General features: G+C 37.8%; 1 protein-coding gene across 2 annotated transcripts; it reads right to left on the bottom strand.

Annotated features, from left to right (window-relative positions):
* Positions 1-376: 376 nt before the first annotated feature.
* On the bottom strand, positions 377-23,755 carry LOC139755093 (uncharacterized). Of its 2 annotated transcripts, XM_071673212.1 has the most exons (9): positions 23,642-23,742; positions 21,666-21,780; positions 19,921-19,977; positions 15,054-15,197; positions 11,438-11,519; positions 10,116-10,247; positions 6,737-6,965; positions 2,394-2,498; positions 377-1,011 (listed from the first exon to the last, which is right to left on the bottom strand). In XM_071673212.1, exons 3-9 carry the CDS (start codon positions 19,975-19,977, stop codon positions 489-491), a joined length of 1,272 nt encoding a protein of 423 aa, XP_071529313.1. In that variant the 5' UTR covers positions 21,666-21,780; positions 23,642-23,742; the 3' UTR covers positions 377-488. The 2 variants fall into 2 exon arrangements, with proteins under 2 accessions (XP_071529313.1, XP_071529312.1); XM_071673211.1 differs by lacking the exon at positions 21,666-21,780 and having other exon boundaries at positions 23,642-23,755.
* Between the last annotated feature and the right edge of the window lie 304 nt (positions 23,756-24,059).

Raw genomic sequence — 24,059 nt, 5'->3', positions numbered from 1 at the left:
GATAATGCCTATTATGATACTACAGAAATGTATGTGCCAACTCCCACTGCCTTTGGGAAGGGTGGGCTAGTGTTACTTAGCGAGTGAAAAATAAATAATAGCCTTTTCTATATTCAAAACATACATCGATGAAGGAATACCTAATCACAGCCTTTTTCCTCAGGAGAAATGTATAAGATATGTCACTGTAATAACAGTTCTATATCTATTAACCTACCTCTATATCAATCTAGTCTAGACAGCAAATATCAAAACATGGGACAGTTCCTCCCCAAAAATAACCATTTAGATGGATTCTAGTTAATAATGATCTTCAAACTGATGAAATTTCCTAAGCTCATAACCACATGTGTTAATAATGACAAAAAAAATCTTCTCTCAAAAATTTTCATGTTTAAAAATGAGATGGGATTATTCACCTTAAATTCATGGCACCATTCATATATGTCTAATACAGCATGTACTCTATGGTAAAGCATATAAATCCTTTAAACAAGTTCAATAGAACATGCACACTCTAATCTACCTCTAAGCCATAGAGAAAACTCATCTACCATTTTCTGGATGCTTTGTGTATACTGTTTAGCACACGAATCACAGCAGAAGTACATGACTGTTGGCACTAAACTCCCCTCCATATACAATTTGGCAGACAAAGATATAGTCACCACAATAATACTGGTATGGGTAAATATTGGCATTTCACATCCTGGAGTCTCACAGTATGCAACTGGTCCTATTTCTAAGATTACACATAGACTGGAGGGCAATAAGCCTACGTTTATACCATTCGTTATATGCCATGTGCCATTTCTTGATCTTTGTTTCCCACTCCATATAGAACGAAGGCATATCTCTTTAAGCGGTGGAAGCTTTGCAGATCCAGAAAGAGAAGTGGTGACTGTGTTTATCTGAGGGGGTAATACAAGCCAATGAGAGTTACCACTCTTGACAGGTCTACTCAGACTGATGTATACCGTATTGTTTACTACTGCTGAATCCTGGAAGCACCTGTTGAAGAAAAATGCATTTGTCATTCCATTATACTTCTTATAATCCCTCAAAGCCTTCAAATAAGTTCTAAGTCAAGTATTAACCCCATAACATCTCCAGATGGACATTCAGGTAAACTGAGCAATGTCTCTGGATGGACATTTGTTCACTGATTTTTGCAAGTCAATGTCAAGGTTGCTTTCCAAGCCTGGTCAGTGCCTAAGGTGGCAGTCCTAAGCATTAAACCTTTTCTATTGTATCCTTCTGTCTAAAATTCAATCTACCCTTTTTCAGGCTATCTCCACTTTTGACACTTGTACCCTCTTTGTCAACCACTCTCCATTCATTCCCTCCATATATCCAAACCATTTCAGCACACTCTCTTTAACTCTCTAAACCATACTCTTCCCACTACATCTTTCTCTACCTTATTATTACTTACCTGATCAAACCCCACACTCCAGCTAACCTGTCTCTGTATTGCTACAACCAATAACCTTACTTTTATTTGCATTTACTCTCAACTATTTCCTTACATACTCTCTCCCAAATTTAGACACCAGCTTATGATTTTTCTCAACAGAATCTACCACCAGCTCTGTTTATCAGCAAATAATAATCATTCATATCCCAGGCACCCCATACTCAGCAGATTACATATCTGCTCCTTTCTCTAAGACCCTTGCGTTGACCTCCCTCGCCAACCCACTCATAACCAAGTAAAATAACCATGGTGACAACATATACCCCTGCTGCAGACCCATCTTAATTTGGAACTTTGCACACCTGCCTTACTCTCTTGATAAAACACACTTCACTACATCTAACAGTTTTCTTCCTACACCATATTTTCATAACGCTTACCACAGAGCATCTCTATCAACCCTATTACATGCTTTCTCTAGATCCATTAAGTTCCTCATACAAGTCCACCATTTCTATAGTATTCTTCACATATATTTTAGCAAAAAATACTACTACACAAGCCACATTGTTCCTCCCCAGGCTGAAACTCTATGCATGTGACCATTCTCTCAATCACCACTCTCTCATACAACTTACTAGGTACATTTAAACTTATTCTATACATCTGTAATTTGAACATTTCCTCTAGTTCCCTTGCCTTTATACAATGGCATTATTAATTAATTCTCCATATCCACAGGCACTTGACCATGAGCTCTTCATACACTGAAAATCCTAACCAATCAATTATACAATTGCCACTTTCTTCAAAAATTAAAATGTTATTCCTTCCACTTTGCTGCATTTCATATTGCACAGGACTTTAACCACCTTTTCTTTTTTTTTTTTTTTTCACTAAACCACTTGCAATGACGTTCAGGTTTATATGCACTGTAAAGGAAAAATCTGTAGAGCAGCATTCACTGCCAACTTACCCACTAGTTTGCATTACAACTGGGTTCCAAGTTTCTCCTGAACGGAGCTGCCGCACCAGAGAAAAGGGTAGATAATTTATTCCTGAGTTATTATCAAAGAAAAATCTGAAAAAAAGAATTGCTACAATTAAAGAAAGAGATACCAGAATCAGGCATTCTTATTAGTTAATTTACATCATGGAACAATAACATGAATTCTACCAATATCAGCAGAAACTTTCAAAGGATGTCTAATTAACTAACTCAAGAAAATTTTTGAGATAAGAAAGTCCCTGTCATGACTTCATAACAAAGATGGTGCAACGTTAACAAGTTTGATCAAATCAGTCACGATTTAAGTCCATGAAAAATCAAACCAAAAATAAATAATTTCTTTTTTAAAACTGCATAAAGCTTAAATATGTGCATTGTTGAAAACTAAAGAACATAGGTAGAGCTGGACATGCCACTATGTTATTCAGTTTCACTCCACTGCTTAGCAACCACAATCATTCAGCATTTGAATAATGAAACAAAAATACTCCTAACACAATCTAACCTCAACATTCTTTTATGCAATGATCCTAACCTCTTCCCAACCAAGCCACTTCATAACAAACAACTTTCATCCTTTTTTAGAAATAAAAAGTTCATCCCAATCTCACACTTCAGCCACCCATACTCATACATCCTCCATCCCTAGCAATCAGACTATGACAAAACACATTCGTATCACAGTGGCTCCACAAATCCTAAATATCTTCCTACCCTAACCAAATCCTGCACTCTATTCCAAAAGAATTACACCCATTTCAAACTACATTTCAAGACAAATGTGTCATAAATTTGTTCTCTGGACACTGCCCTTCTCTTAGATGTTAAAAATACCGATTTAATATGACCCCCATGCTCATAATGCAACTTCACAATGAAAATACCAAACACTTACTCCTCAACTACCTGCACTTAACCTACCTTGCTAAACACATCACCATCACACTACTTGACCTGTGGTCTGAGCCAGTGGCCATGGCTGACTTCATAAGGTCTGCTGGATGTCCTGCAGCAGGTTGAATAAATAAGAATCTTTTTATCTAACTTGATGAAAGAATCTAAGTAAATTTGTAACCCCCCAAGAAATGTAATCAACATCCAGAAATACAGAACAAAGTCAGTGCTATAGAATATAAACAAAAGGTCATGATGAACAGACAGGGAGATGCAGATCCAATACAGGAATGGAAAAATAAATTTAGGGGAGATGATGGAACTTAAGGAGGCTAGGGGATGGTCTGACTGCCTTCTCAGCCACATTAGACTGATCAAGAACAACTGACCAAGGAACTCGCAAAACATTCTGTAGCAAGGAAACAATGCCCACCAACTGACATGTAGCACATTGAAAACCACAGAATTCTGTCAGATCAATTGGCTCTTAAACTGACCCTTTCCATTCAGAAACCTCACTTTTATCACAGATCCAGGACAAACTAACTTACCCACTGGAGAAATGGGATAAAAAATGAAGCAGCAAATTACTATAGGTTAAGCATATCTCCCCATTATTTAAATATTTATAATGTTGTCCCCTTGCATTTCCCTATCAGGTTTCCTTTGCAGAACAAACAGTGGGAATATCATATTTCTGGCAGCATGATACAGTATTAGAGGTCAGATGACATGATTTGCCATCTCAGTTATCCCATGGCAATGAGAGTGAAGGGATGCAACTTTTGCTTGCTGACTTGAGTTTAGTGATATTTTCACTGTTAATGTTCCAGGTGATATATTTCCTTGATCAAGAATTGATTGATTACCTGATAAGGATGGGCTTTACAGCTCATGCTTGATTAAATTATGAGCACCTTACTGGTTTTCCTAGCTCTTCTGGAAAGGATAACATTAGGAAGAAATAAATAAGTATCTGGATCGTGAGCTTGGCCCTGCTAGACACATTTTCTCGTTTCTAAGCATGAAGGGTCAAAGTAATTGGTCTGCAGTCCACCCAGCTATTCATCCTACCCTAGAAGCTGGTTGATAAATTGGGAACCTGGCTTATGCTAATATACACTTAAAACATAAATGAGATGGCTTTGATTAAGGCATTTGTTTTCCTGTGTTGTTTCAGCTAACATAAAAAAATGTTACAACATTTTGCCTTTTGATTATGGCTGATATTCAGGCAGAAAAATCCTCCTAGGGGTAAACCTTGAGGAAAGTTTGTTAATTCAGTGGAATATTTTCTCCTTCATGATTTGGGCATCAAGAGTGACTTATCCACTAATACATCTCATCACTATAATTCAAGGTGGGTGAAAATGATCAACCCTATTCTGCTGTACCACACTTCAACCAGGGTACCATATAGTACCAGACAGGATCTTCCGAGAGGTAGACCACTTAAACCCTTTCTGGGCTGAAAGTTCTTTATGAACACAAGACTGTGGTTCATGTACCTTTCTGGGCATTTTTCAGCTGAGACTATCATATCATCATGTCATTGGTAAAGAATATGTAGAAAGAACCTGAAGGTGAGATATCTTCAGGCCCTGCTAGTACATTAATGACACAAAAGCAAACTTCTTCAGTGGTGATTCACCTAGATGAGCTTGCATGCCTTTCCTATGAAATTGTGCTGTTGACAGAACTTCTAAAAGTAATGGTATCGTATGGCACACTAAACCTGGTGCTCCTGATGTACTGCTGGGATCTTGGTCTTATAAAGCTTGTTTTCTACAGCCATTCCTCGCTGACAGGGATATGATGATAGGCCCCATTTTCCTCTGGAAAATCCCCTTGCCCTGGCTACTGTAACAATAATGCATTTGTTGAACTTTTCACTAATGTCCTACCCATATACTGTTACTTAATGGTACATGGGATCATTTCAGTTTGCCTACCAAGGGGCTATTATCCATCTGTACACATTTCCTGGTATGAAATAGTGTACTAATGAAATCTTCATTTAAAAATATGGTCAGCTCATATCCCTGGATCATCAATGGGGGGGTACATGTATGGACTCCACATCCTACAGTATCATGTCTCGACAAGCCTACTGAAGATACACAAGGGTACCATTTAAGGAGGTTTCTATGAAGCAGAACCCACTACTAGTTCTCCCAGTTACAGGTGTCACATTCATTTATCAGGCATGCTTCTTATGACCTGCAGGAGATGTATGGGCTGTATTTTTAATCCCCTTTCCCCAGGGAAATGTAATTTCTTACTTGCTCAATATGCAGAGGGAGTTGCACACTTGTGGGACCACATTTCTTGAAAAAATATTATCTTAAACAGTATTCTCTCTGTTGTATGGTTCAGATCTTGGTTTAATGACCTTAATATGATGGACTTGGGTGTTAGCAGGAACACTGTAAGACTAATGTTTTTGTCTTGTCTTTTGCCATCTCTTTTGAGCATTCATACACTGCTGCTTTAATTAATTTCAGTAATTAATTTCAATACTAATGATTTCATCCTGTACAATATAAATGATGTAGTCTACCAATGAAACAGAAAATGAAGACCAACTCCCTCCCACTACAACCTTTATTACCATCAAACACTATTCTACAGATACTGAATAGCTGATATATTTCTGTCCCATAAAAGTGCAAAACAGTTTTGAAAGGAAAAGAGTGGTGATTTTTTCATAATATGTGGGTCAAGAACGTACTAAAGATCCTAAACTGTACATCCTCATGTTATTGTGGAAAACAATATAAGACAATGGAGAGAGGATTTTAACAAATGCTCTAGGGTCCTGCCTCACATTGGTAGCCCTGCTTTCCTTATATATATATATGTTTGTACGTTGGAAGAGATCATAATTGAGCATGTGATCAACTAAATTCCTTTCTTACCATAGGGAAATGAAACATGATAAGTTCCCAAGTGCACTTTCATGTAATTATCACATTTTCAGGGGTCATACAAGAAAGAAATATAGCAGTCAGTTGATATACAACGAAAATTAGATTAAAATGGTCTGTTAGATGGTTATCAATAAAAAATATATACCGTCTGCATTCCGGAGGAAATACATCAAAAGAGTAACAAGATCACAAGAATCTAAAGGATAAAGAATTCAGATCATAAGATTTGTTGAAAGGTCACAACCTGGACTGATGGTCACAGTGAGGGAGAAAGAAAGCAAAAAGAAAAAGTATGTGCATAGATGAATGTAAGTTGAGGTGACTGGAAGTGTAAAAAATATTGTGCTTAGATCACACTGATGTGAAGAGGGAAAATAGCTAAAAAAATAAGTGCTAAAATTGATAATGCAGGAAGGTTTGAATTGAGAGAATTAAAATTCATATATGATAGATACTAATCCACAAAAAACAGGTGTTGAGACTAACTTTGGTCTACTGATGAATGCAACAGCAGGAAGATGTGTGAGATGATTGCAGCAGCAAGATATCCTTGTTAATATTGGAAGAGCTGCTAAGGACCTTGGCAGCTCCCTCAACAGATTATGATCAATGTAGAGACCTTGCAGGCCTGTTAGGCCACTGATTGCCTCTGGTAAATGTAACAAGCTGTTCCCACTGAGCATTAAGAGTGACAGACTCTGTAAGCAACATAATTCTGTGGACAGATAATATGAAACTGTGTTAACAATAAGAAATTTCTTTATATAGCTCTTCTTTTCTTTCTTACTTGATTGCCATTTGTCACTTTAGTGAGGTAGTGCAAGGAACAGGCAAAGAAAGGATGCATTCATCATCCATTCTCTAGCTGTCTTGTGCAATGCCCTGAAACATCAGCCCCCAATCCACAACCAGGCCTTTCCATGGTTTCCTCCACCTACTTCACATATCCTAGTTTGGTTCATTGATAGCACATCGACCCTTTATTCCACATCGTTCCAATTCACTCATCCCATGCACTCTGATTTACATGTGTTTAAAAGAACTAAAATAAACCTGGAATAAGTTTTTGCTATGATTTCATAGGTACGATGAGACTTCAAGGAAGGACTGAAATTTCAAATAATTGGCAAAGAAATTACAGAAACTAAATGCTAAATGATATCAGCTATGGCATATTTTGTATCAAAAGCATCTAAAGGAGAAGGGTGAGTAGTTCCAGGTGAAGGTGGGTCTGCAGCAGGGGTGTAGTGATGTTACCATGGCTGTCTAATTTATCTATGTATGGGGTGATGAGGGAGGTAAGTGCAAGGGTCTTGGGGAGAAGGGCAGGTATGCAGTCTGTTGGGGTGGAAGGGCCTGAGAGGAGAGTCAATTGTTTGCTGATGACATGGCACTGGTGGCAGATTTAAGAAGGAAACTACAAAAGTTGATGTTTGAGTTTGGGATACTGTGTGAAAAGAGGAAGTTGGGAGTGAATATGAATAAAAACAAGGTATTAAGGGGTTGAGCTATGCAAGAAGATATGTTAGTTGGGGTGTGAGTTAGACTGGTAGAAACTTTGAGAAAGTGAAGTGTTTTAGATATCTAAAAGGGAAAAGGCACCCTTAGAACCACATAAGCTGAGGTGAGTCATAGAGTGCGTGTGGAGGCAAAGGTCCCAGGAGCACCGATGAATGTCTGGAGAGCAAAGTTGGGTATGTTTGAAGAAATAGTAGTCCCAACGGTGTTATATGGATGTGAGGAAATGACTATGAATGGGAATGTATGGAAGAGGGTGAGTGTGTAGGAAATGAGATGTTTAAGAACAAAATGAGTTGTGAGGAGGATTGATTGAGTAAAAGTGATAGGGTAAGAAGGGTATGGTTGAGAGAGCCGAAAAATGTGTGCTAAAATGGTTTAGACATATGGAGAGAATAATGTGGAGAGGACAAGGAAAAAGGGGAGACCAAATTGGAGATGGAAGGATGAAGTGAATAAGTGCTTGGATGCCTGAACATGCAAGTGCGAAAGGTGTGCATAGGATAGAGTGAATTGAAGTGATGTGGTATGCAGGGGGAATGTGCTGTCAATGGACTGAATCGGGGGATAGGTAGCAGCCAGGGGAAACCACAGAAGTCTGATTGTGGACAGGGGGCTGTGGTTCCAGTGCATTACTTATGACAGCAAGACGATGGATGTGAGCAGAGGTAATTACTTTGTCTGTTCCAGGCTCTACATTGTTAATGTGGGAAACAGCAAACTAGTATCATGGAAAAGAAAAAAGTTTCAAAAGATGAAAACAATAACCTATATAAATGCCATAAATTTAATTTAGACCCCCAAACATTTTCTTATCAATTTTTGTAAAATATATATATCCCTAAATCTGGTCTAACTGGTGTGCAGGTCTTCAGGCTTAAGGAAGTATTATGAATTTTGGGAGAAAACCTTTATCCTCCTATATCCAAACAATGGCACCCCAAACCTGGACTATTAGCCCTGAGTTAAGGAAGTATTCTAGGCTTTGGGAGAAAAACAACTCACCAGTAAATGCACCGTTCAGACAAAATGTTCAGAATATGGTACAAATTTTGTTTTTATCACTATTCTCTATGCCCCTAACACTCAAAACGTCACTCCATCCTTCCATCTCTAATTAGGTCCACCTTTTCTCCTTGTCCTTTTTATTTCTTAACACATACACCCTCTTTGTCAACCTCTCCTCACTCATTCTCTCCATAAGTCTGAAAACTTTCAGCATACCCTGTTCAGCTCTTTCAACCATACTCTTCTTATTACCACACCTCTCTCTTATCCTATCATTTCTTATATGATTAATCTGCCTCACACCATATATTGTCCACCTTCTTCCATATATTTTCATTTTGAGCCCATGCCTCACATCCATACATCGGGACTACTATACCTTCAAACATACCCATCTTTGCCCTTGCAAGATACTGATCTCTTTTTGCTCACATTCCTCAGCTTTTCCAAGATCTCTACCCTCTCACCACTCTATGACACACTTCAGCTCCCATGGCTCCATTTGCTGTCATGTCCACTCCCAGGTATATAAAGCACTTCCTCCAAGTTTATTTCATTCAAACACATCCCAACTGACCTGTGCCTCTCCAGTGCTAAACCTAATATCCTTGCTTTCACCCACATTTACTCACAACTTTCTCCATTACACACTCCTCTAAACATAGAAAACAACTTTTGAAGTTTCTCACTTGAATCTGCCATCAGTGCTGTGTCATCTGCAAACAACTGCTAACTCGGCCTCCAAAGCCTCCTAAAACCCCAGATATACTGCAGATGTGCTCCTGTCTCCAAGACTCTTGCATTCCCCTCCCTTATCATCACATCTATGAACAAATGAAATAGCTATGATGACATCACACACACCTGCCATAGGCCCATCTTATCTTAACCTGAAAACATTCACCCCTCTATCTAAATAATTGTGAATATACCTTACTCTCTTGATAGTGACCCTTAATTTCTTCTAGAAGTCCTCCTACACCATCTATTTGTAACAACTTCCACAAAGCATCTCTACCAACCCAATCAAATGTTTTCACCATATACATGTACACCACACACAAATCCTTTTTTTTTTCTTTGTTTTAATTCTTCAAAGCAAACACCTGACCCAAACATCCTCTAGCACTCCTAGAGCCACACTGTACGGGGCTACCAAATGTGAACAAAATCAATGATAAGAAACCGAAGAGAAAAATAGTCATGTGAGGCTTGAATGCAAACAACCAAATCTCTTTACTTTGAAGATTGCTACTTGAATAAGTTCTGAGTAATTTTGGTATATCAAGGTCTAGGGAGGCTAGAATAATTTCTGTTACTTTTGTTTATGCCCTCTTACCTGCAGGGAAGCACGTAATTTGGTTGTAAACTGCAACAAGTGAACGGAGTGATGGCAGTTTGGAAAGCGTAAGCGGTAGTGCCTTTAATTTGTTGTTACCCACATCTAGCACTTGCAGAGATACCATTTCACCTGTCAAAGTACAAATCTTTCTTAAAATCACACCAAAGTCAGTAAAGACTCTATAAATTCATATGAAATCAATTTTTATTATGGATAGATTATTGTAGAAAGGGAATGAGAAAAGAAAGGCCTCTGATTAAATCTGAGATCAAAATATTTGAATGCAGTGATCCTCAAGGAATACAGAGCTGCCTCACAGAAATTAACAAATGGAACTGTAACACATTTTTTATATGCAGAATCAGCTTGGTAAAACAATCATCCTAAAACTGTGCTAAAGGAAAACTTTGTGATCTATATCCTATTCATTCTTCGATGTACAAAATTGCAACAGCTTCTTTCATGAGCACAAATATGAAAACTATTATTCATTTTCATATTCAGCACAATATGTTGGTTTAGTTATTCTGTCATCTACATTTTTGTAAACAAAAATGCATTACACTATTCATACAAAAGACCATGTAGTACCTTTTAATGCCCTGTTACAAACAAACCATCACTGACTTTTTAATGTAAAATAAAAAAAATAAGTGTCTGTCTATCATGAAATTCGTTCTATTCCAAAGGGTAGATTAGGTGCTGTACAGCTTGTAAAATGACCCACTAGTGCCTCTATAGGGAATACTTTTCAAAATTGGAGTCCCCAGTCCCAATCTCACAGTTAACATCAGGGCAGGGATGCCCAATTCCTAAAGGCAGACTTGCTCCCCTTAACAAAGAGACTTGGATTCCTCAATTTGGAAGGACTTACAAAAAGCAAATTATTTTCACCACTAACAACAGAACAGAAATAATGAGAAGAGAAGATTCAGAGAAAGTGGATGAAAGGAACCAACAAAATGAAGGCATGAAGAATGTTGAAAAAGTTCAAAAGACCATATCAAAAGACCATATAACAGTAAAATGAGGATAAAAGATGAATATCCCACCCTGCACATGCACAAATAGTTTATCACTACCCAGCCAAAGAAAAGAAATCTAGTGCAACTTACAGCTATTATCTTATCCTGCAAGCAAGGAGAAAGACTGCTAATACTGTGAAGAATGATCAGTATTTCTGTATAAAAGAATATGCTGTAATGAAAGTTATATCAAAATGCATTCTCAAAAATTCATTTATTTTGTGAGTAGTGAATATTCAGTCTTTATCAGTTGCAATAATGTACAGTATTTTTAAGCAACTTTAGGAAACTTACCAATGGAATCTGGTAGACACTGAAGGTTGTTACCATTAAGATGACAATATGTAAGATGTGAAAGGCACCCCAAATTATTTGGCTGTTGGTATAAAGGGAAATAAAAAACTGTAGTACACCTGTAAAAATGATATACCTGGATATCTTTAAAGGTACCATAAACAAAGGTATTGTGAAATTTATTTTCATACTGGTTCAAGCTAAAATCTAACACAGTATGTACTTGATTTAATACAGTATATACTTTTGTTTAAAGCCTTTCATGGAATGATACATTACCTAGATTCAGACTGAGTAAAGCAATGTGATTTGACGGGATTAAATATGTTTTGCTCAAATACATAATGAAATTTTAAGGTACATTCTCCGTCTTGAAATGTTTGAAAGGGAATGGTACCACATTATAGAATGATAAGTGATTTATATTTCCATCATACAACCCTTGGACCCCTTTCTTAACAATCCAGGGGGCTCCAGCATCTTCAAGGCTGCAACACAGTAGCAGGGACACCTTTGAAGTAAGAAGTTTTTGATCAGACTGTACTCTATTTCTTCAACTGATGAAGATACAGCCTTGGCAAAGGTGACTTTTCACTCATGGTCTAACCTCTAGCAGTCAGAGTTCAGAAACACCCAAAGATTTATATCTTTTTCTTCTTTTCATACTGTTCGCCATTTCCCGCATTAGCGAGGTAGCGATAAGAACAGAGGACTGGGCCTTTGAGGGAATATCCTTACTTGGCCCCCCTCTCTGTTCCTTCTTTTGGAAAAAAAAAAAAAAAAAAAAAAAAAAAAAAAAAAAGATTTATATAATAAATGAAATAAATTTACTTAAACATAATGCAGGACTGCTATGGGCAGTAGTAATAGTTGGTAGGCAGCCAACAACCAGTACTATCTAATGTATGTTCTTGTGCGATGGATTTAGTTTCTTGGCAGAATCTATCCACACCATAAGAACAGCACTGTGAAGAGGGTTCTTTGTGGAAGCTAGGAATGCACAGATCTCCTCCAGTTGCAGTCCCAGGGAGCTACCAGCTATGTCCAAATCTAGCCATGCTGCACGGATATGTATACAACCTGGCTTGGCACCCACATATCCACTTCTCCATTTTTCCAAATATCATGAACATCCAGATTGGCTCTCCCTAGTTAGTGACAGCTGCATAGTGAGCCAGTCAGTAGTTGTCATGTTGCACTCTTCTGACACTGGTAGCTGTCTTTTTGTTCTGCCTCACCCACATGTGGACTACTGCCATCCTGTCCACAGACATAAAATCCCTCCCTGTCGCACATAACATTTGACAACACAACTCACATAGCTCATTCTTTGTAACCAGATTTTCCTGTGATGAGTACTATGTGGTAGCCCTGTCTTTTGGCAAAACAGTAGGAGCAATAGATAGGAGTAATAGGTAGGAACATTTAGGCAGGAGCATTAGGTAGAAACATTAGGTAGAAGCAGCAGACAGGAACATTAAGCATAAGCATCAGATAGAAGTAGCAGACAGAAACATTTAGCATAAGCATCAGGTAGAAGTAGCAGACAGAAACATTAAGCATAAGCATCAGGTAGAAGTAGTTGGTTGGAACATTAGGTCGGAACGTTAGGTAGACACATTAGGTAGAAGTAGTCAGTAGGAATATTAGGTAGGAGCCTCTGCATATACTGTGCTAGTGTTGCCCTATACCAGTGGCCTGTTAAGGATGAGGTGCTAAAAGCTAAGAAGCGGCTCTAGAGTTCACTGTTTATGGAAACCCTATTGCCGTGGCGCCCCTTAAGGCATCAGAGATATAGATAGATAGATTGCTTAAGACCCATAATTGTGAGCAGCTTCCCAAAGTCAGACAAAAAAAAAAAACTTCTAAGACATGTTTAAAATCAACAGTGCATTGCAGGAATGAGAATTATTTAGTAGTGAATACATTCTGTGCCCCCTGCCCAATCTTTCTCCCTTCTTCAAGCCTTTGTTGGACCTTGGCTTAAAGTTTTAGCTATATTTGTGGTAAATTAGGGAAGGCACTTCATGAAATTAATAGTTGGTTTCTTTCAGAGAAGGTGAAGTCAGTCTGCTCCCTCTTAAGCCAAAATCAGGCTTCTTTTGTTTACAGGCATTAGGAAAGAACTTTCTCAAATACAGTACTACACTGTCTGACGTACAGTCATGTAAGGTTTTTCCACTGGGATCTAAAGTCTATCTGGTTCAGTGGATAAAGTGGGAGATATGGACTGAGCAGCCACTCTAACAGTTGCTGAGGCTGAACAGTCATGACAAAGACCACTTGCCACTGGAAACTTGCATGAATCCAGTGACAAAAACAGGAATGTCATTTTAATCAGGGAATGAACTCTGTTGATATCAGAACCACTGCAACAGTTCTTCAACACCTGGGCTTAAGCAGGTAAATATTTTGCATCTGTAAATCATTCCTCATCTGCGTGCAATGCCTGAAGGAGGCTAAGGATTACTGAAGTTAGAGAAGTTAACTCCAGCCCCTTTATAGTGGGAGGTAAAGCCAGATATGGATGGTAAGACACTTCAGATTCCCACTACGGGACCAGGTACTGAAAATCCAGAAGCTTAAAATCCATCAAAGACTTAGCAATGAGCACACCACATTTTACTTGCTGATAATGAGCATACAATTACTCATACATAACAGTTTTTCAAAATGCACAAATGTGATGCAGTTTACCTCAACTCAAGTTCTTGAGTGTTTTAGATTATGATTAGTATGTTACCTGTAGACCAACTTTGTTTAAGCTTCATCTTTTGAGTCAACCAGTGGACATTTAACTTTCCCTTTTTACTTGACATATCCTACACAGTAAAAAAGTTCATAATTTTTAATCTTTGGGTAGCATATTGAGTAACAATAGTGGAATGGATGCTGTAATATGAAAAAAATTTATTACATTGGCATGCACCAGGAAGTTAGAGGATGATTAAGTCTGTCGAGAAGGCGAGTTTCCATGAAGGGAAACTGCTGAAAAGATGTTTAGCCTTCCCTTGTATATGAAACTAAAATGTGGATAAAGATGGATTTTCAAAAGTTCGAAAAAGGAGTAGTAACAGTACAGAGAATGAGAAAACAGGATAATATAGGGAGATTTAAGACAGATTTTAAAATAATCAATGATAAGAGTTCCAAGATGGTATTAGAATATGTAAAGGATGGGTGCTGAAAGGATATTATATACAGTACAAGCATGATAAATGGACATGGGAAGAAGACCACAGAAGAAATTGATAGCTGCAAGAGTGCACATGGGAGAAGGATGTCAGCATGCAGGAAAGTACACTTTAAAATTCTGTGACTAAAGAGATGCATGAATTTAATTCTGCATAAGCCACCCTGTTGAAGAAAGGATGAGGGTACATACGATATCGAGTGATGAGTTATATAGTTATGATTTGGGAGCTGGCAGTGTTATACTGTCATATGAATAATCTCCATTATGACCCTATATGAGCTAATACTTTTTTTTTTAGCATAAATGGCATTACTATTTCAAAGTAAATAACACCAGATATCAGATTAACTTATGTAATCTCTTCAAGTAAAAGAGATATCTCCAGTTTGCTTTAATTAGTTCTAAAGCTATACAACATACCAAATTCATAAGCAGGTTGCATTTAAGGTACATTTGCTCAATATGAGAACACTCTTCAAGAAGTTCCCTTGGCAGAGATTTCAGACGTCGGAAATTCCAGTGCAAACTTGTTTGGTGTCGAACTTCAGACAGCAGCTCCTTTACCTGTAAAACATATAGAATACTTAAATTATGTTACATATTCTCCAGTTTCACTGTTGCTTTTTCTTACTGCTCATTAGATAATCAAGAAAAATAATGTATATTATTTTCATACCTGTTTGAACTTTCCTGCTTTACATCGCTCCAATTCACTCTATTCCTTGCCCTCCTTTCACCCTCCTGCATGTTCAGGCCCCGATCACACAAAATCTTTTTCACTCCATCTTTCCACCTCCAATTTGGTCTCCCTCTTCTCCTTGCTCCCTCCACCTCCGATACATATATCCTCTTGGTCAATCTTTCCTCACTCATCCTCTCCATGTGCCCAAACCACTTCAAAACACCCTCTTCTGCTCTCTCAACCACGCTCTTTTTATTTCCACACATCTCTCTTACCCTTACGTTACTCACTCGATCAAACCACCTCACACCACACATTGTCCTCAAACATCTCATTTCCAGCACATCCATCCTCCTGCGCACAACACTATCCATAGCCCACGCCTCGCAACCATACAACATTGTTGGAACCACTATTCCTTCAAACATACCCATTTTTGCTTTCCGAGATAATGTTCTCGACTTCCAAACATTCTTCAAGGCCCCCAGAATTTTCGCCCCCTCCCCCACCCTATGATCCACTTCCGCTTCCATGGTTCCATCCGCTGCCAGATCCACTCCCAGATATCTAAAACACTTCACTTCCTCCAGTTTTTCTCCATTCAAACTCACCTCCCAATTGACTTGACCCTCAACCCTACTGTACCTAATAACCTTGCTCTTATTCACATTTACTCTTAACTTTCTTCTTCCACACACTTTACCAAACTCAGTCACCAGCTTCTGCAGTTTCTCACATGAATCAGCCACCAGCGCTGTATCATCAGCGAACAACAACTGACTCACTTCCCAAGCTCTCTCATCCCCAACAGACTTCATACTTGCCCCTCTTTCCAAAACTCTTGCATTTACCTCCCTAACAACCCCATCCATAAACAAATTAAACAACCATGGAGACATCACACACCCCTGCCGCAAACCTACATTCACTGAGAACCAATCACTTTCCTCTCTTCCTACACGTACACATGCCTTACATCCTCGATAAAAACTTTTCACTGCTTCTAACAACTTTCCTCCCACACCATATATTCTTAATACCTTCCACAGAGCATCTCTATCAACTCTATCATATGCCTTCTCATAGAAAAGATAAATAAAGGCCTTGGTTTACATCCTCTCTCTGGATGTCACTAGATACTAAAATCAAGAACACTGTCCACAAGTAAACCTCACAGACAGTTTTGTAGTTTCCTCTAGCTGTATACTGAGGCTTAATTCAGTTACATAAATTGTTGATGTTCATACTAAAATACATATCAGTAGCTAGTTGAAAGATACTTAAAACAGATGAAATAGGTATTTGAGACTTGATAAAAGGATAGGGGTGAAAAAGATATCAATGGTAAATGTACAGTAAAGAGACAGGGCAAAACAGATATTAATGATACATATGAAAGATGATTCATGAATGAGGCCATTTCTTCATCTATACCTGGCACTGACTCGAGAATGCAAGAAATTGCAAACTTTTATGGAAATAATGTATATGTATAAACAACTTTCCTGGACTCCACCTTCAATTGGTTACAGAGCAGGTGACAAATCACCATAGGCAAGGCTGTCTTATCATGAAATGATGGAAAGAAGTTCTGTCTTGTCAAGAACCTTCTCGCTCCACAGAAGCTCATCATTTCCCAGCTTCTGCATGGAATGTGGCCTTTAAGCATTAGGAACCCCATACATATGGTCCAAGGGTTATGTGATATAAATCTTTATGAGTAGTTTTATTTGTAAATTGATAACAGTAGCCATGAACAGACTGTTTTATATTAGAAATTATGAATATTGACATTAAGGAATGACAAGATGATGGAGTGGTGATGTGTGTGAACCTGTCATTAGTAATGCATATGTCTTAAAACTTCCTGCAATGCTCTGTATAATGAAAGATATATATATAAGAGGTGGAAGATTTTTGATAGTACAGTTGAAAATACACGAGGAGGAGAGAGACTGAGAAAGATGGAAAGACGGCTGTCTACATGTGTCCCTGCCACCAAGGCTTGGATCCATGGCATACATCTGATTGCTGATCCCCATTTTCTGTTTAGAGACCAGCTACACAAGGATTGAGTTCATTACACCTCCTCCTCTCTCCTGAATTCCTATGGAATTTTCTTCCCTTCCCTCTTCCTCATTTATTTTAAGTATTTACCCAGGACTAATTTCTATGAAAGAGTCCTGGTGTTACCCAGTACCTTTCTAAAGGTTCCTAGAACCTAAGGCTGTGCTATTTGCAGTAGCAAGGAAATGTAGCCTGCTTTGGAGTGGGAAGTTCTTTGACAAAGCTGTACTTCTAATGACATAGCCTTGACAAAGGTTACTTTCCACTCGTAACCTTGTGCAGGAAGAGTCCAATACACCTTTCCGCTTCCTCTAACCTAAAACATTTGGAATCCTGATTAATTTCTTCATTCTTTTCTCTCTTTCTATTCTTTTCACTCATGATGGCCATGATTGAGGCATGTTTTATTCATGCCATGATGGTTAAAAAGAGAGAGAGAGAGACCTGATTGAATGCAGTTGGGCCTTATGTTTGTGAATGTGAAAAGGTGAATGAAGTCTAAAATTTCACCTGACAACTAAATGACATTCAGAGTGAATTATTAGGAACACCTCACTACAACATAGAATTTCCAGTATGTTCTACAGAACAAAACAGTGACTGCGTCTTAACAAATCTAGACTTATTGCCGCTAAAGTATCAATAAAAACAATATCATTTAGTCCTAGTTAAATGTTTTCTTGCTAATTTCTTTAAATATACTTTAAACAATTAAACCTTTTCTTGTTTAAATATAAATCTATACAAACTGTAAAAGCAGGCAGAAAAAGTTGAGTAAATATGAAAAAGACTAACATAATGAGGTGTAATATGGGCGAGGAACAGGATGGGGTGAGTGGAAGTCTGAATGGGGAGGACCTAGAGGAAAAGGATTGCTTTAGATACTGAGGATGGACATGTTAGGTCATGGAACCATGGGAGTTGAAGTAAGTCACAGGGTAAAAGAAGAGGCTAAGGTTCTGATGGCATTAACCCTTTCAATGCTGTTGGCGTCAATTGATGCTTATGCGGGAGGGGATGCTACTGTTGCTGATCAAAATGTGTAATTTTCCATTTCAAGTTGAATTCCACACACTGAAGACTCTGTTGGCTGGCCATAGATGGAACACAAACAAAGGAGACACTGGAGCTGCTTGGAGGCCTAAAAGATCTTTAAGTGTTGTACACATTTTCTTGGAATTCGCCATTTAAGATGCCCAATGCCACATCCCACTGCATGTAGTCGACCACCATGCCACTGCTACCCATACTAAGGATTGGCAAATCCACTAAATGATGCTTTTCCTATTCTATGGATGCTCAACTCTTAAATCAAAAGAAATTATAATGGTTCTGATATTTTTTGAGCACCAGTCATATAAATGAGGGAAATGTTTGGCATATTTAGGATTGGCTAATCTGGTATATAATGAAGTTTTCTTAAACTAGGATTGGTCGAGTCAACATCATAAAAAAATGTATTTTTTTAATACATGTTAACCTAGTCACAGATTAGAAAAAATACTAATTTATGTTTTCTGCAAAGTTGGAAGACCAAAAAATCAATAGCACACCAAAAGGCTTAAGGAGCATGTGAAAAGAGAGGCCTGCTGGTGCAAACATGGTCTGTCTGAAGGGGCAGTAGCCCAAACAGCATTGTTTGATATGAGCCTTGAAAGATGACTTTGGAAGAAAAAAAGAGGGTGGACGTGTTGGAAATGGAAAGCTTGAGGATATGGTGCATGAGGTGGTAGCTAATCACATAAGAAATGACCATGTAAGAGTTTGACCGAGAAAGCTGATCAGGGCATGCTGAAATGCTTTTGACATATTGTGAGAATGAGCAAAAAGACTGACCAAGATGATGTATGTATCTGAAATGGTGGGAACAGAGGAATACTTAAAATGACAAGGTTGAGCCAAAAGGCAGGGCTAGCACATAGCACTCTCCAGGAAAATTTAAATTTATGAGGAATGAGTTGTATGAGTTACTTGTTATCAAATGTTGTGTATGAGATAGAGGAACTGTATGTTTGTGGACTGAAAACGAACAGCCTGTGCATGAGAAAGGCAGACAGAAAAGATAGCAACCTGAGGCAAAGAAGTAAAACTTGTCAACCAATGAAAAGCTGCATCACTGCACAGCCATAACTAACCCTCCCAATACTCAGACAGGTTGTAGCAGTATAACCTTCTGGTTGGAAGTCCTTTTCTATCTACTACTTATCACAGGGGACTGAAAAGGAGGAGGCTCTGGGGTATTGGGCCCTGAACATCAGGATGGTGAGCAGTGGGACAAAATGAAGTGTATTAATGTAGTATATGGGGGTGATGAGCTGAAATACGATAAACCATGGTATATAAAGCTGTCATAGTAAACCATGGAAGAGCCTTTGGTGTTTGGCTGCGGAAGGTAGACAATGGTTTCTGTACTTTATTAAAGGCAGCTGGAGAGTAGATGCAAATGAGGTCATTGTTTGTATTTTCCTGACAAAACTTCACAATGGGTGGAGAAGCAAGTAGGTAATAAGTTATGATAATTCTAAAAGGTTACTTTACCTGCTGTTCATTAAGTTCTTCTTTTAATGCACCTCCTGATACTCCATCGCAAGACATCTGAAAAGAAAATGGCTGCATTAAAATCTTTTAAAACATCATGCAACAAAATTATGAAATAAATATTATCCATGGAATTTTGTTAATATGAATATAGACTTTTAATTCACTCTTGTATAATGTAAAGTATATCCGCAGTAGATTTTTTCATCTTTTTACTTGATCATTGTTTCCTGTATTAGCATGAATGCACCAGGAACAAATGAAGAAAAACATCATTCACTCGCATCCATTCTCTAGCTGTCATGTGCAATGCACTGAAACCACAGTCCCCTATCCAAAAACCAGGCCTCACAGACCATCCCATGAATTCCTTCAGCTGCTTTAGCAACAGATATTCTACAGGAAATGTACTTCAACCGAACCACTAGGTGAATAGCAAAGATTTCAGGATCAGTTCTCTAATGGTCTCTAGTGTAACTAGTATTGATACTAAATAATAATGATGGATTGAACCAGGGCATGTGAAGTGTCTGGGGTAAACCATGGAAAGTTTTGTGGGGCCTGGATGTGGAAAGGGAGCTGTGGTTTTGGTGCATTACACAATAGCTAGAGACTGAGTGTGAATGAATGTGGCCTTTTTTGTCTTTTCCTAGTGCTACTTCATGCTCATGTGCATGGGGGGGATGCTATTTCATGTGTGGCGGGGTGGCAACAGGAATTGATGAAGGCAGCAAGTATGAATATGTACATGTGTATATATGTATATGTTTGTGTATATATATGAATGTATATGTGCATGTGTGGGCATTTATGTATATACATGTGTATGTGGGTGGGTTGGGCCATTCTTTTGTCTGTTTCCTTGCGGTACCTCGCTAATGCGGGAGACAGTGATTAAGTAAAATAATATAATAATAGAATAATAATAATGAAATTATATTAATATTATTAACAACACAGTGATAAAAATAATAATAATAACACCTTGCTTTCAAAATAATATTTTCACAAGTACTGTAAAAGTTTCATATACAGGAGACATAGAGTCCCTTCCCAGATGATTTTAATATAAGCTGTCCTCTCTTCACAATCAAAGGCAACCTACCTTTTTTTTTTTGTCTCGACTTTGAATTCCACTTTTTTGATTAGTTCAGTAGTCCAGTCAAGACTTAGCTACCCTGGAAAGCCAAAGCATTGTCAAGCTAAGCTAAACTCGGCTAGATTTAGTGAGGGCATGATTGGAATGCTAAAGGTATTTAAAGGGGGTTTCATTATGAGATTGCACCTGGTACTTTAAATCAGCTAAAAAAAATTTATACAAATAAAAACATATGCTTGAACTTTGTTTGATTATAAAATCTGTTTTCGACTTGGGAATCTATGATATGCTTAAGACGATTAACTTTTTTTTGTAGAATAGCCCAAATACAACATGTAACCTCAACCAGGCAGAGTCCAGTAACAACCAAAAGGTGTTTCACCAACACATACCTTTAATAACTCAACATTTCCCCAGATATTCATTTCCCTAAACACAATCATCGTATATAATATTGCAAAGTAAAGTATAATCCTCCAAATAGTGCTCCATCATTCTTATTCTTTTCTTTAAACATTACACTGCTGTTACAAAACAAAATTACTCATTATTCAAAATTATTGGCTCCACATGGCTAACATACTACTTTATCTAAAAAGAAATTCTAATCACGCAACATCATTCTTATTACGATACTGTACCTTACCTTACTTTACATTCCTTCCCAGGTTCCCCTTATTCTGGGCTGTCACAGCACTCAAAATGTTGGCTTTGTCCATGATGCAAGAAGTGTAGTGGTGCTGTGTGACTAATTTTGTGGTCTGAAAGCAATACAATTCAGGAGCAGGTGTTCAGCAACTTCAGTGTTGACATTGTATCTCAGGCATAAGGGGCCATCAGATATGTTTAATCAGCGTGTGTAATTTTGGAGTGAGTGGTCAAGACCAGAAACCCGACGTAGCTGTTTATCTCATATATTTAGGCAGTGTAGCTAGGTGTATGTCTACTGGAGCTGGATTTATGACTGGGTTGGGCGAGAAGTTCTTTAGTACCAGTCAAATCATTACAGTGTCATGTGTTTCAAAGAACAGTTTGTTGCAGTAATGAAGCATCTGTAAGTAATGGATGCTGAAGAGTGAGGCAGAGGGCAAGCTTTTTAAATCTAGAGTCTGTGGGTTCACTAATAAGCGGCTTGGTTGGGAGTGAGGTAGTGAAGTTGCATAAAAGTGGGTTCCAAACTTACTGAGGTGTGGTTGTGACTGAGTTACTTTTGTTTAACAATGTCAGTGCGGAATGTTTGAAATGACTAAGCTCACAATACTATATCATTACAAAAGAAAATTACATACCTTCCAAAATGTAAATCAGAGGGTGACATTTAAAATGAATTTCACCATATGTCATTCCAGATATACCCAAATATCAGTGAAGTCTTCATGCCATAAACATAAACACTAACCTCTTTAATGAACAATCAGATTTCCAGTAAAACCACAGTGACCTTTTCCTATATACATATGGTAAAATGATTTTCAAAAACATGCTCATACAAGACACTGTGTATGTAAAAAAAAACTCTTAAAAGCAGTTTCTGAAAATCAAATCCAAAGAAGTGCAAAACTTTGAATATTGGTAAATCTACAGTATTTAGATATCAATATTCATTGAAACATGGTCTCAAACCAGTGGAAATTCAGACTCGGAAAAGAAGGTAGAAGTGTTAATAGACAACAGACTGAATTTTGACCATCATACTTCAGAAAGTAAATTCCTTATCACAAGTAATAAGGGGAATCTTTGATCATATACTCTGTTTAAGTTTTAGAAAGTTACACTCCGTACAAGCCTCTTCGTACCCCATTTTGAATGTTCAAACCTGGTATGGTTCCACATAAAGATCATACAGATGTGACAGAATTGTGCTGAGGAGAGTAACCAAACCAGTACCAGGGCTTGGTAATCTAACATATGAGGAAAGACACAGACATTTAAGTTGTCATACTAAATGATAAGAGGATTTATGACTGGAGTTTGGATCCAAATTACTCTCACAAATGCATGGCTATTTTTTATCCAAGAAAAAGGATATGCTACAGGAGGCCATAAAGAAGTCTTCAAAAAAAAAGACAGCAATGAATATTAAAAACTAACCATTCAACCACACAGTAGTTGATTTATATAATTGTCTAACCCCTAGAGTAATCGAGGCCAGAATAATGAAGTCCTATGAAAAGACAGAAAAATTCTGGTGTGACCAGGATACTGATTCCAAATTAAAAGCTATAGAACTTATGTCATGACCAGACGAGACCTGAACCTTTATAAAGATATGTAGCTGGTGCCCTGGGTGAACAACGCTTCCTATAACAACTCCATTTATGTAACTCTGTACCAATAACTGACACCTAATAATTCACCCAAAGCTTACATAATGCAAAACGCCCGTCGTCCATCAATGGAATAATTACGGCTTTAAGCCTGTTTCACCCCAAAATTTAACAATCAATGTCATAGGGGTTTTGTTAGGGAGCAGAATGTTATGGTCCTGAACACATGTATTATGGTATATTGTATCATGGTCTACAACGCTGAAGTGGTATGTTCTGTGTCCAGATTGCAGCTTAGGGAGTCATTAGTGAATATTGATGTGGGATATTGCTAACAACTTCATGGAGTACTTACTTTAACTAGTCTACCTTAAGGTAGAGAGAGGAAATTCTGACGTTTTCCTCCTCTTTTTTTTACGACAATTTGAACTTCTACTAAACTTTGACATAATAATTGGTAGTTGGCAATGGCATGTTTACAAATATAGACTTTCGAGTTTCCTTTAAAAATTAGTTAAATTGATAATGAAATGACAATAAGGAATCTGAGTAGACTTTAAAATTAACTGTGCGTTAGAAAAGAAAATTGAAAGAAAGAATTAGAGATTTAGATAGATATGGTGCTGTATACATAGCAAAGTTTTCAGAGGAAATTTTAAGAATCAAACCAAGAAACTAGATTCCTTTCCTCAGTAGAATAATTTTAAGATGATTTAAATGACTCTCTTTACACAAAAGTACGCTAGAAAATAAATATATTTGCGGCTTCACTC

Source organism: Panulirus ornatus, chromosome 18 (genome assembly GCF_036320965.1).
Source record: "Panulirus ornatus isolate Po-2019 chromosome 18, ASM3632096v1, whole genome shotgun sequence".
NCBI classification, from domain to species: Eukaryota; Metazoa; Arthropoda; class Malacostraca; order Decapoda; family Palinuridae; genus Panulirus; species Panulirus ornatus.
Note: the sequence above shows the minus strand (reverse complement) of the source record. Positions and strands in the feature narration are given on the sequence as shown.